General features: G+C 37.3%; 1 protein-coding gene across 2 annotated transcripts in view; it reads left to right on the top strand.

Annotated features, from left to right (window-relative positions):
* The window catches only part of LOC128868599 (activated Cdc42 kinase Ack), a 47,603-nt gene that overhangs the window by 19,659 nt on the left and 15,034 nt on the right, over positions 1-12,910 (top strand). Inside the window, exons 5-6 of one of the 2 annotated variants that reach the window (XR_008455136.1) lie at positions 62-2,027; positions 2,089-2,178. Coding sequence is in view for 1 of the 2 variants with exons in the window: in XM_054110875.1 (XP_053966850.1) it covers positions 62-2,027 (1,966 nt within the window). In the remaining variant the exon portion in view is untranslated. The remainder of the gene's footprint in view (positions 1-61; positions 2,028-2,088; positions 2,179-12,910) is intronic. The other variant, XM_054110875.1, reaches the window with a different exon arrangement.

The raw sequence follows: 12,910 nt of genomic DNA, 5'->3' as shown, positions 1-12,910 counted from the left end.
TGTTTCTTAAATATTCAGCTTCATAACTGACTAAATTAATAAAAAATCGAAAAAATTTTAGAGAGAAATCGTAAATGTGCTTCTATGCAGCCACAAATGCTACAACAAGCCCCCCATGCCAAAGAGAGGAAGTCGGTATCTAATAAACAGTTTGCATATAATAAACTGGTTAACGAACGGGGTGTTGAACTGCAACGTAATCAAGCAACCCAGGCAATAAAGGGAAAGGGTCTCAGTCATCTAAAACAGGCCCCTCAGCGTCCACCTCCGCCGCAACAACAACAAAGTGAAGGTGTTCTAATTGATATTTCGCCGGAATTTGGTCCGCCTTCATCGTCCACAAAAGGAGATGGTAGTAATTCACTAAAAGTGGATAGCTCATTCTGTATATTGGATGCACCGATTGATGTGCCGACTGCAGGAGAAGAATTCGACGTACCGGGAGGCGCTACTGACTCAGGATCACCCTCACACAATTTCGGCACAGTGAAGCAAAGCTTTCGAATTGGAACCTCACCGCTGGGACAACGTCCACAGCCACCCCCATATCAAATGCCACCCACTTATTCGAATACCATTGAATTCTCGCAACAACAGCAAACACAATTGATGCAGCAGCATGATCCGTTTGATACTAGTAGTGTAGAAATGGATAGCAGTGAAACAACGGAGAATAATGCGAATGCAGGTACTTTTGCGCTTTACTCTAACGTTATGCGCCAACAACACGATCATCTACAAGAGCCAATATTGCGCACAAATGCCACACAGTCAATATATAATAGCTCTTCAGCAAGGAAAAGCCTTTTTAGTGCAGGATCTAAGAGTCCAAGTAATAAGGAAAATGTACCACATACTCTTACCCCAGAAGGTCAAAGCATGATGAGTTCAGAAGGCCAAGATACCATACCATCAGCGCTGAGTTTACTAAGTCTTGAGAACCCTATGGAGCAATCTAGTTTGGAGGACAACGTTTTGCTAGACAAATCATTTATTGCCGAATTGGAGAAAGACATGTACAGCAGTAAAGGTCAAAGTGATTACCAACGTAATTCCACACAAATGTATGCTAATAAAGAAGTTGTCTATAAACAAAATTTAACGCCATTAAAAAATTCTGCCAATCAACCTAACACAGCAAGTGCATCAAGCAGCGGCGCTTCCCCTAAAATGCAAAATCCCGATGCATACAGCCAACAACAGTATTCAACTAGACCTGCTACAGAATCTCGCAATAGCCGCTCTAATGATCAATATAAACAAAACAATCTGGAAGTTGGTACAGCGGATGAAGCGGCTAGAATTGGAGGGGGAAACAGAGCGTCTACAATAAGCACACAAGAAGTAATCAATCGAATATGGTATGAACGTGTCAGTGGCACTACTTCAACGAACTCATCCTACTATGAGATTCCAGTGGATAGTATTTATCAAAACCAAGGAAATTATGCCGAAAGAAATGCACCTGCCGTCACTTCCGAACAACCAAACCATAGCTTTGTGGCTATTTCAAATCGCGTTGTGGTGCCAAAAACGCAAGCAAGTCAAATTTATGCTTCAGCTGCTTCGCTGTACGGTAGTATTGGAAGTCGTGAAATGTACGACTTGGTGGCGCCAACACCCCCAACTTATTACGGTCAATTACCATTGAAAGCCACTGGCGTTGGAAATGGAATTTTTTCAAACGGGTTAACAACCGCATCAGCAGCACCTGCAGCTGTGTACGATGAGGTGACGCTCGACGATTTTTTACGTCCACATCGGCCTGCGCCGTTGGCTCCACCACAACTTTCTGCACAGCAAATACAACGTCGTCTGGAGAAACTGAAACACCAACAGGAGCAAGGTGGTGGAAATTTATATGCGCCTATTCCAGCCGATTCCGCTCGAGAGAATGAAAAGATTCAACAAATACTCAAGGATTTGGGTTCGGTCGCACAGGAAATAGATGTGCGTAATGCACTGAGAGCTGCAAATGGCGACGCAAATGCCGCAATACGACACTACAAAATCGATCAGCTGACAAGGTATGCAAATTTATGAAAGTAATTCAAATTACACTCATTGAATGTGCATATATTCTTGAAGTTTATAGGCTAATCGACCTGCGCCAACTCATATTTTGTTAAATTAAGTTATCTATCATGAAACTCTACGAAAGCAGTCCAGCAAATAGAGGTTGTGTCAATATAAAATCGTGTTTAGTTAGCTCTCTATGACTTAGTTATACGGAATACGACTAGTTTCTCTTAAGGTAGTCGTACAAGTCCCGTGCCATTTCTAAACTGATTTTTTTATATTCTTTTTGTATTTTTTTATATTCTTTATTAAGGATTTTATTTGCTTTTTTTGTATATTTTGGGGCTATGTTGAATTTTCATTCAGAATACCCCAATTTAGTAATTGTCTGATGTACCATGTCTTCCCACTTGCCAAAGACATTAGCTAAAGTGCGTTGGAAGTGTTCGTACATGAGTTGTTTTTCTTTCCCATCGCGTAAGTGGAGCTTTGCGATTCAACGCGTCTAAATGAAAGAGGAGCATGTACGCTGGTCCGTCGGTGAAGACTTTTGGATAGCAATAATTGCTCAAATGCTTGAGGTGCGGCCGGTAATAGTCATCCTCGTAATTGAATCATCCTTGTCTAGCATTTTAAGCAACGTCTTTGTTTGCAGGTTGCATTTTGCATTGATGCAAGGATAGTACAGTAGGATAAGTTGTTATAATTAGTATCATCGCATTCGTCATCGCAACACGATGTGACTCCACATTGTAGGCACTTAACCTCTTTTGACAAAAATTGGCTATATGGCCAAGTCTGCTTCACATTCTGTATTGCTTTAGGGTAGGCGCGAAATACTCAACGTCACAAAGGCATTTGAACAACTTTAGAGTTACCTTTAGAAGCAATCTTTACAGATTTCGGGGGATTCGCTTTTAATATTATTCAGAATAGCTTCTTCACTACATTTAAGTGAAACTTTCGGAATTTTATTTTATTTTATTTTATAAAGGTTTACATAACAATAAAATTATTATACAAACTGAAAGTAGTGCAGCGATAGCATCGGAGGCTTTCGGCTGGCAGGTTGATTATGGCTCGATTAGATCCGACGAAGTAAATCAGTATCTTTGAGATAGTTATATAGAATCAGAATCATGTTTTATTTTAAGTATATGAATATACAGAAAATAGCAGGAAATAAGAACAGCACGAGCTCAAGGTCATCAGCTGGTTTTACAATAAACTAGGATTAATTACAATATTTGGTAGTCTTATATTTAAAATAAGGAATATATGTGTAATACAAGTAAATAAAATATTTCTAAGTATAGGTATATTAAATTAAATGAGCTAAGTTACACAGTTCAAGAAAGTTAGATATAGTATTTACATTTGATAATGTTGTATTAACTAGAAGTTGTGAAGGGAGAGCTGTGCGAAAAATCCTGCGCCTGGTATTGGTAAACTGGGTGCATTCGTCTAGGATATGCTTTACTGATGTTCTAGATGACCCACAAAAACAGCAGGATGCATCTCCAGAGTTTAACAAGTAACTGTGAGTTATCTGCGTGTGACCTAAACGATGTCGTGAGAACAACAAAATGTCTGTATGTTTAGATTCCGGTGGATAGGTAGGCATTACCCTGAAGGTATTAATGGTCGCGTAATGATGAACGTACTCATTCCATTTCAATAGAGCCTTGTTATGTAAGTACTGCTTTATTAGACGTTTTAAGTCAGCTTTTTACAGAACGTCAAAATGCAGAGCCGGTTCCTTATGAACACTTTTCGCGACATAATCAGCGAACTCATTGCCTTTAATTCCGCAGTGACCTGGTATCCACATCAATTTAATTTTGTTTGTTTGCTTGACAAGTAAATCTCGAACATGAGTTACTACAGCACTGTTATTGTTAAAATTTCTTACGGCATCGATGGCAGATTGACTGTCGGTACAAATGCAAAATTTACCTTTCTTTTTGGAGGCTATTAGAGCGGCTTGATATATAGCAAAGATCTCACTACTAAATGTCGAGCAGTGATTGTGCAGCAAACCTTTTCTCAGAACTTGTAGATCCTCAGATATAACCGCGAAAGAGGTTGAGAACTTAGTTTTAGAGCCATCGGTAAATATGAATTTGAAAGATTTTTGATTTAATTCTCGTTTGTGCTGAAGGAATATTTGTCGGTAGATAAGACCACAAGTGTTTTCTTTTCGATAATCTTGAAAGCAATTAACAAATGACGAGTTCGAAAGAAGCCACGGTGGGCACTTACTGCGGATTTGACGAGTAGGTTTAAAATGGATACTCATTTTTCTGGCCCAGACAACCACATGATATAACGCCGACAGCCTCTTTGGAAAACATTTTCTATTTGCTGCATTGATTGTGATTTTATAGAGGTGATCATTATTGCAGGATAACACTTTGTATATAAGGCCAGCAGTCATATATTCCACCCGCTCACTTAAACTAGGAAGTCCGGATTCAGCCAAGATGTTACAAATAGGAGTAGTGGGGAATGCACGTAGGCTTCTACGCACAGCAGCATGATATGGAGCACACAGAAGGTTTAAGTTGCTTTTGGCACAGCTTCCATAAATTGGTAAAGCATAGTCAATTACAGATAAAAGTAGTGATTTAACAATGTAACAAAGTGTAGAGGTATGTACAAAGGATTTTTTTGATGAAAAGTATTTTACAATGCTAAGAAGATTAATTAATTTATTTCTAAAGTAATTGCAATGAAATTTAAAAGTGTATTTACAGTCAAAGAAAATGCCTAATATTTTTAAATGGCTAACGTTACTTATAGGTATGGTGACTTAGTTTTACACCCGAACAGCACTTCCTCCGACAAATATGTAGGATATTGGATTTTTCGCATGATATAATCGCTCCAGATTCGAGCGACCATACAGCAATGTCCTCAAGGATTTTGTTAAAGATAGTTCTAACCGACACTAAATTATCGAGTTTAGTAAATATTAAAACATCATCCACGTAAATACAATGGCCAATATTGTGCTTATCTATGATTTTACCTATTTCGTCAAACGCGATAACAAATAAAACTACCGAAAGAGGCGAACCTTGAGGAATCCCGTTTTCTAAGTTGTATCTGTCGGAAAAAGAGCCGTTTATCTTAACCATAAATCTTCGGTTTGTTAGGAAGCTTCTTACAAAGTTGTATGTTTTAGGACCAACCATCCATTTCCTTAGTTGCCTTAGAACAATGTATCCCGATGCGATCGAAGGCTTTTTCGAAGTCAAGGGAAAGTGCTGTAATATGTTTCTTATTAGACAGGGCACATGAAGAGAAATGGTCGAAAGATAAAAGTGCATCGACAGTGCTTTGTCCTTTTTTAAGGGCAACCTGACTGGGATTTAAAAATTTATGTTTGGACGCAAACCACATTGGTCGGTTAGCAACTATTTTCTCTAAAATCTTGCTGGTGCATGGCAATAAGGAAATCGGGCGAAAGTTGGACGGCTTATCTGCTGATTTGTTATGCTTAGGAATAGGTGATATACAAGCAAATTTCCAACTTTGAGGTATGATACCAGAAGTGAAAATGGAGTTGTATAGTGTTAATAACCTAGTCTTAATATAATCAGGTAGATTTTTAAGCATGGAGTAACTAATGCGGTCATAACCAGGAGTGGAGCCTCTGGCCTGCTTAACAAAATGATCAAAATCTTGGATGGTGATGGGATTGTCAATCTCTCTTGCAGAGCGAGTGAGATTTTGTGGTGCACAATATATTTCATTTAAAATTCTGGATTTTTGTGCAACAAAGTCGTGAGAAAAATTTGTGTTATCTGAGTACTCAGACCAATGTTTAGCGAAAGAATTCCCAATTTCTTTGGGGCAAGAAATGAGCTTGTTATTTATAACAAGTTGTGGGACAGTAAAATTGCTATAAAACCCCGACAGCTTTTTGATACTTTTCCATATTTGTTTTGCAGAGGACGACGGATTGATATTGCTAGAGATGCTAATAAAGCATTCTTTTTTTGCCCTTTTTGCAAAAAATTTAAACTTCGCATTTGCTGCCTTATATAACATAAGGTTTTGGTTGGAGCGTATGCGTTTAAAATTATACCATGCATTTTGCTTTATTGTACGGAACTCGGCAAGATCCTTGCTCCACCAGGGGGCACATTTTTTATGAAAGTAGGGACGGGATTGAGGAATGGATGACGTAGCTGCGCTGAGGATAATCTTTTTAATAGAACTAGCTTCCTTATTGATATTACTACTAAAAGGGTGGATTTGACTTTGTTCGTGGCACTGAAACCTGTATTTTGCCCAATCTGCTTTATCGGTTTTAAATCTTGGTATGTGGCCGGTCTTACTTCCCCTTTCACAATTTAAGAGGAAAACAATTGGATAGTGGTCACTACCACAGAGACTATCTAGAATTCTCCAAGAAAGGAGTGGGTAAATGCTAGTGGAGGATATCGTAACATCAACATGCGTGAATGAATTATATGTGGAAAAGTGTGTCGGGGATTTATCGTTTAAGACAATTAAATCTTGAGTGAAAATTAGATCTGCAATTGCTTTACCCCTCTTGTTTTGTATGGAAGAGCCCCAAAGTGGACTCCAGGCATTGACATCGCCACAAAGAATAAGTGGATGAGGTAGTGAAGTCAAAATTGATTTAAACTCGCCAATATCGAAATCTTTACCAGGTGGAAAATAAACAGATATCACCGTTAAGGTTATATTGGTCTTCATTTCAAAAGCAATAATGTTTAAATTTGTTTGAATAGCGATTCTTTTATGCCAAATACCTTTTTTAATAAGGATACCAGTCCCGTGTTTATTCGTGTTACTTGTGTTATGGAAGTAGGCAGTGTAAGGCGAAGGAGGAGAGGGATTAATGGAAACTGCAAGGTGGGTTTCTTGTAATGCTACAAGATCGGGTTTAAAATCTGAGAGAAGTAGAAGAAGCTCATGGTAATTGTTAAAAAAGCCGTTTATATTCCATTGCAAGAAAGTTAACATAGTGATTGGTAAAAAATGAAATTATAGAGAGAATTATTTGTAATTGGAAATTTACTATTTTGAGCATCATTCATCAGAAGAATTTTCCATATTAGATAACTGAGAAAGAGAAAGAACTCTACTCATAGATGGAAGTGGTGAGAATGTACAATTAATGAAGCTTTTGTCAGTTATAGATTTGGCATTCTTAAGAGAACTACAATGATCTATATCAGACTGGGCGGCGCACAGTGGGCGATTTGGCTGATCTAGCGTAACGAAATTAATTACTCAAAAAATAAAAACAATTTTGCAATAATGGTAATGTTTATATTATTTAGACCCTTCAAGGCACAATATTTAATAACTTTTTGCAACTTAAAAATTTTTGTTATGCTTTTTTTTTATTTTTATTTACATGTTTTTAACATTTTTATTGTCTGCATTTTTAACTATTATTAACTATTCTTTTAACTATTATTAACTATTCTTTTAACTATTATAAACTATTATTAACTATTATTTTAACTATTATTATTATTAATAATATTAGTTATACGATTCCGAATCGGAATTTTCTGAATCTGAAGGGTAATTTAATAGCAGACTTCGAACTTCCTTATCAAACACTATTTCTTTACTAGATTTATTTCGTTTGTTTTTGCACAAACTTGTTATAAGTGGGTCTGAAGCAACTAATAATGAATTCATTAAATCCTCCATTGTATTTACACGCGAGTTTTTTCGTGTATGCTTGAGCCGAAAATTTCGTAAATTTTTGTTATTTGCTTCCAAAGCTTCTTCCGACATCATGCCAATCGGAAGTGGTACACATTCGATAATTTCGGCTCCGTGAATTAATATTTTGTGCAATGAGCTGGGCATGTAAAACCAAGAATATTCTTGCACAAATATCTTCGCAGTTTCTATCGTATATTTTCTAAAGCTATCGGCATTTATTGCACAACCTGAAGACATGGAACGCAAAATAACACCAAGTCTTTTTATCAGGTCATGGTTTACTCCAGTAATTTGAGCGGACAGTTCTGACTTTTCAAAAAACCTTCGAGCTGTATTTCCACTATTCGTGTTGCCAGACCCTTGCATTGGAATATCTACCAATAAAGACATTTCGATTCTGAATCTTTCTTGGATGACTGTTTTTTGTTTATCGACTATGCTCTTGTCCGAAGCACGAACTTGCCACTTTTTAATTGGTAGACGATAGCCGATATGTAGCATACATTCAAAGCAGCGAATCCAACAATGCAAAGTCGATAATCCAAACTTCAGCAAGTCCTCATTTCTTGCCAAGTTGTTAATTGCATTTAAATCGTTCATAGCCTTGGGCGTTGCTTTACAAATACCACATGTTTGCGATGATGTTTCGGCAATCACGCTAAAAACTTTGCCATCGATCATGGTAAGTTGCAATTTGTGGTAAACTTGAAAGCTACTTAAGCGCGTAGGCACAATTTTCAATATCTGTGAATTCATTTTTTCAATTTCCGCTCTAACCAATTCTGTAGACTCTTTGGCAAACATTATTTTTAATGGTCTACAATACCGAGTCGATGCCGGGCGAGGATTTTGCCAAAGTACGCTGGTTTCCAATTGTAATTGTAGCGGCACTATGCATATGAAAAATATGTGCTCATCTGCCATCTTAAGCTCCGAATTGCTGAAGCGCTGCCGATATGTCGCGTGTCCCGAACTCCCATCGCAACCCCATTTAGAAATGAGGCTCAAAGACTTATATTTATCGCCATTATCCGAGAGTTGGCTAAAAACTTCGGGATGCGCACCAACAATTCTCGTAATGGTGTGGTCCAGCATTTCTTGTAAAGGAACTTCAGCCCAACTTTCTTCCGTTCTGATGCAATCCGGATAGCACATTTTTTTCGCCGATCGCAAAACATCATATGTTGGAAAAATATTAGCTTTTCGCGCTTTTGTGCCTGCTTGCAATAGCTTGTATGAGTTTTTCGTGTAATCGCCATCAATATAAAGCGCCAATGCTTCTTCTGGAGAATATTTAATGGGAAATTGTTGTTCTGCACCCAAACTTTTTTTTATTTTTTTAGATGCGTCGGGATCTGCTTGTACCATTGAAACAATGTCCGATGCACTCCGTTTACCACATTTATATAGGCTTATACGTGTTGCTCTCATAAGGTCATTGCAAGAATTGTTTTTCACAAGGGCGGTGTCATTACTGCTTTTTGAATTAGCAAGAGAAGCATTCTCTTCTTTATGTTGTTGATTAGCTAAGTTGTTGCTTGTACAGAGAGATGTTTGATCGTTGGAGACTTTTGGATTTGGAGAGTTATTTAATTTAGTATTCTGTGGTTTAATGTACAATATTTGTTGTCTTTGTTTGTTATTGTTTTAGAAGTAGAGGTACTTTGTGCAATATGAGCACGCGAGGTTTCTGCTGATGAAAATGCAGTACTTTGAGAGTTTGATTGTTTGTTATTCGATGATTGTAAGTGGTTTATTTCTTTATTTAATGTCGTTTTTGGAGTAGAGGTATTTTGAATCGTAGTGGCATTTGGAGTTTCTGTTACTGAAAGGACAGCGGCGTAGGATGTTGAAGAATTAAGTGGGGGTAATGTAATTTGTGTACGATAGATATTTCTAGCCTCCATCATGGAGCATTTATTTTTTGTTTTTATAGCTATGATGTCTTTAGCTTGTTTAAATTTTTTGCATTCATTTGAGGATGAAGGATGTTGTTCCGAACAGTTTGCACACATAATACGAGTGCAATCGTCTGGTTGATGGGGGGGTAGTGCGCACCCAACACATATTGGTTGATTTTTGCACCATTTTGTGGTGTGACCAAGCAGTTGACACAGTTTGCACCGCATAGGATTAGGAATGTACTCCCTAACTTTTACAGAATGCCATGACACATCAATTTTGGTAGGTAATTTGTAAGAATCAAAAGATAGTAGGATAACATCACTGGGAGTTAGTTTTTCATTGAACATTTTATTGAATTTATAAATAGAAGTTACACCTTGGCTGCTGAGTTCGTTCACAATTTCTTCATCAGATACTTTATTAAGATAAGGGGCATAGATTGTCCCCTTGGTGATGTTGAGTGAAGAATGAAATGAAAATGTGACACGACACACCCCTTGTAATTGCGTGGTAGACACAAATTTTTGTGCTGTTTTCTTGTCCTTTACCAGTAGCAGAAGGTTACCATCTCTGAGTTCGGATATCGATATTACCTCTTTACTGATAAGTTGAATTGCCTTATGAACGGCAAAACATGAATAGTCTGACATTTTTTTATTTTCATCACTGCAGGATAATACCAGAAACTTAGGATCTACCACAGTAATACTTGGTAATTCAGGGAAAAGGTTAAGTGATGAACCAATGCTTGGTAATTCAGGGAAAAGGTTAAGTGATGAACCATTACTTAATTTCTTTTTCTTGCGTGGGGTATCGCTTGCGAGCAAAGCAAAGCGATTCTCCCGGTTATCAGTTGCCCCGGGGGGCATTATCGCAATTAGGAAAAGAGAAAACTCACCAAATCGCAATAAAACTAAGATTTATATTTCAATAGGAATTAATACCGCAATGCTTTTAGCTAATCAATGAAGAGAAAAATATAACGGAACAACCCGCACTGAATAACACAACGATAGCGCACCTAAGACGACCAAACACCTTGAATGCAAGACGCTGACTGTCCAGGCAACTTCAATTTTTTCCGGTAATTTATATTTATCAAAAGACAAAAGAATGCACCCAGTAGGGTTTGATACACCATTTGTTGTTTTTACAAATTTATATATAGATGTAACTCCATGTGGCTTAAGTCCTTCGATAATATCATCATCTGTCACATTCGAAAGAAATGACGCAAATATGGTTCCTTTTACACAGTTGAGTTTGTCGTGTAGTTTGGCTTTAATTTCACACACTCCTGGTAGGGATTTAGCAGCGAGAAACTTTTTCGCAATTTTAATGTTTTTGACGAGTAATAGCAAGCTTCCATCGCGGAGCTCAGTGATGTTGTTTCCTTGCTTATGGCTAAAATACCTTTGTGTACAGCGAAGCATGAAAGAGAACTCAGCGGTTTATTATCATCCAAAGAATTAATTGTGATGTATTTCGGATAATCTTTTTTGACGGTAGGTAGTTCTGGGTAGATTTCGAGTTTGGTTGATTCAGCTTTCTTTCGTTTTGGTCTGCTGCTCGAAGATAGCAGGGCAAACCTGTTATCTCCGAGATTTGTGGCCCCAGGGGGCATCGCGACGGGTTTTTATTCACAACACTACAACTGTTAACGCAGCTTAGTTGAACAAGAGTATGTAGTAATGTAGTATTAATAGAAACAGTCTTTTACGACACCACTACTGGTTTATTAGTCACAATAAATAACCGAAATTATCAAACTGCGGCTAACTTTGTCACCCAATTCAGATATTGAAGAAGATTCAAAACAAAAAAGACTTTCCGAATTATTCCAACGTTTTCTACTAAAAAGCATAGACGTTTTCGGATCTGAAATTGTTCACCTTGATAAAATTTTTGTCATTATTCTTCTTTTTAATCGGCGTATCCATGCTGGATGTTCGCGATTACATACAAACGTCATTATGATCTTAGTCGTACGGTTGTCAGGTCATATTATTATTGATGTCATTATATTTTTGTCTGTTTCTCGCTGCCGCTGTTAGTTCGCCGATTGTTTTAAGACCTGCCCACTCTTTGATGTTGTCTAGCCATGTCATTTTCTTCCTACGAATTCTTCTTTGTCCTTCAATTTTTCCTTGCATCAGCAGTTTTGAAATATCATACTTGTCACCTCTTGTTATGTGTCCGAAATAAGCGACTTTTCTCCTTTTTATGTCCGTAAGCATGTTCCTAGAGGTTTGCATTCTATTTAGCACTACGTCATTTGATATTTTATCATTCCAGCTTATTCTCAACATTTTTCTATAGCACCACATTTCGAAAAAATCTAGTCGGTGTATGCTTACGGTTTTCAATGTCCTGAACTCACCTCCATATAAGAGTGTTGACCATACATAACATTTTAAAAATCTTGTCTTTAACCCCGATTATCCCGGCGGTCAGTGTCTTTTTGGTCATTCAGCTATACACCCAGATACCTGAAACTTTTTACTCTCTCTATTGTTTTGCCCCCTATGGTTAGTCTCGCATAAAAATAGTCACTGCTGTTTTTATTTACAATAATAAATTTGGTTTTATCAATATTTATATTTAGCCCGAAGTCTTTGCTGTGTTTTTTCCACTTTGTTTAAAATAGTTTGGAGATCCTGGAAATTGTTTTTTACTAACGTTGTATCGTCTGCGTAGCGAATGTTATTTATATATATCGCATTAACTTTAATACCTATTTCTGCGTCATTTATTGCTTCTTCAAATATTTTTTCTGCGTACTCGTTAAATAATAGTGGCGATAAAATGCAACCTTGTCTCACTCCTCTGTAGATTTTTGTCTCTCTTGTGGTGTTGTCTCCGAATCTAATTTCTGCAGTCTGATTCCAATATAAGTTTTGTATGTATTTGACGTCATATTTGTGATTTTTTCTGTTTTGTTTTCCGTGATGTTAATCGAGTTCGTATCGTTGCTAATATAGCAATAAGTTATGATCAGAAGGAACGTCTGCGCTTGGTAGTGTTTTAGCCCGTATCATAGATGATTTAAATCTTTTGTTAATCAATATGTAGTCAATTTGATTACGTTTTATATTTCTAATTCCATCTTGTGGGGATTTCCATGTGAACAGCCGTCTCTCTGGTAATTGATAAAACGTTTTTTTATGCAGCCGTTTGATTACCACCGTGTTTCGCTTATACCGAGAAAGTCAAGTTTCAATCTGTTAAATTCATTGATTGTGTTGTCTAATTTACCTGATTCGTA

Source organism: Anastrepha ludens, chromosome 6, assembly GCF_028408465.1.
Source record: "Anastrepha ludens isolate Willacy chromosome 6, idAnaLude1.1, whole genome shotgun sequence".
Classification (NCBI taxonomy): domain Eukaryota; kingdom Metazoa; phylum Arthropoda; class Insecta; order Diptera; family Tephritidae; genus Anastrepha; species Anastrepha ludens.
The sequence above is the reverse complement of the archived record's forward strand: the minus strand, read 5'-3'. Positions and strand labels throughout refer to the sequence as shown.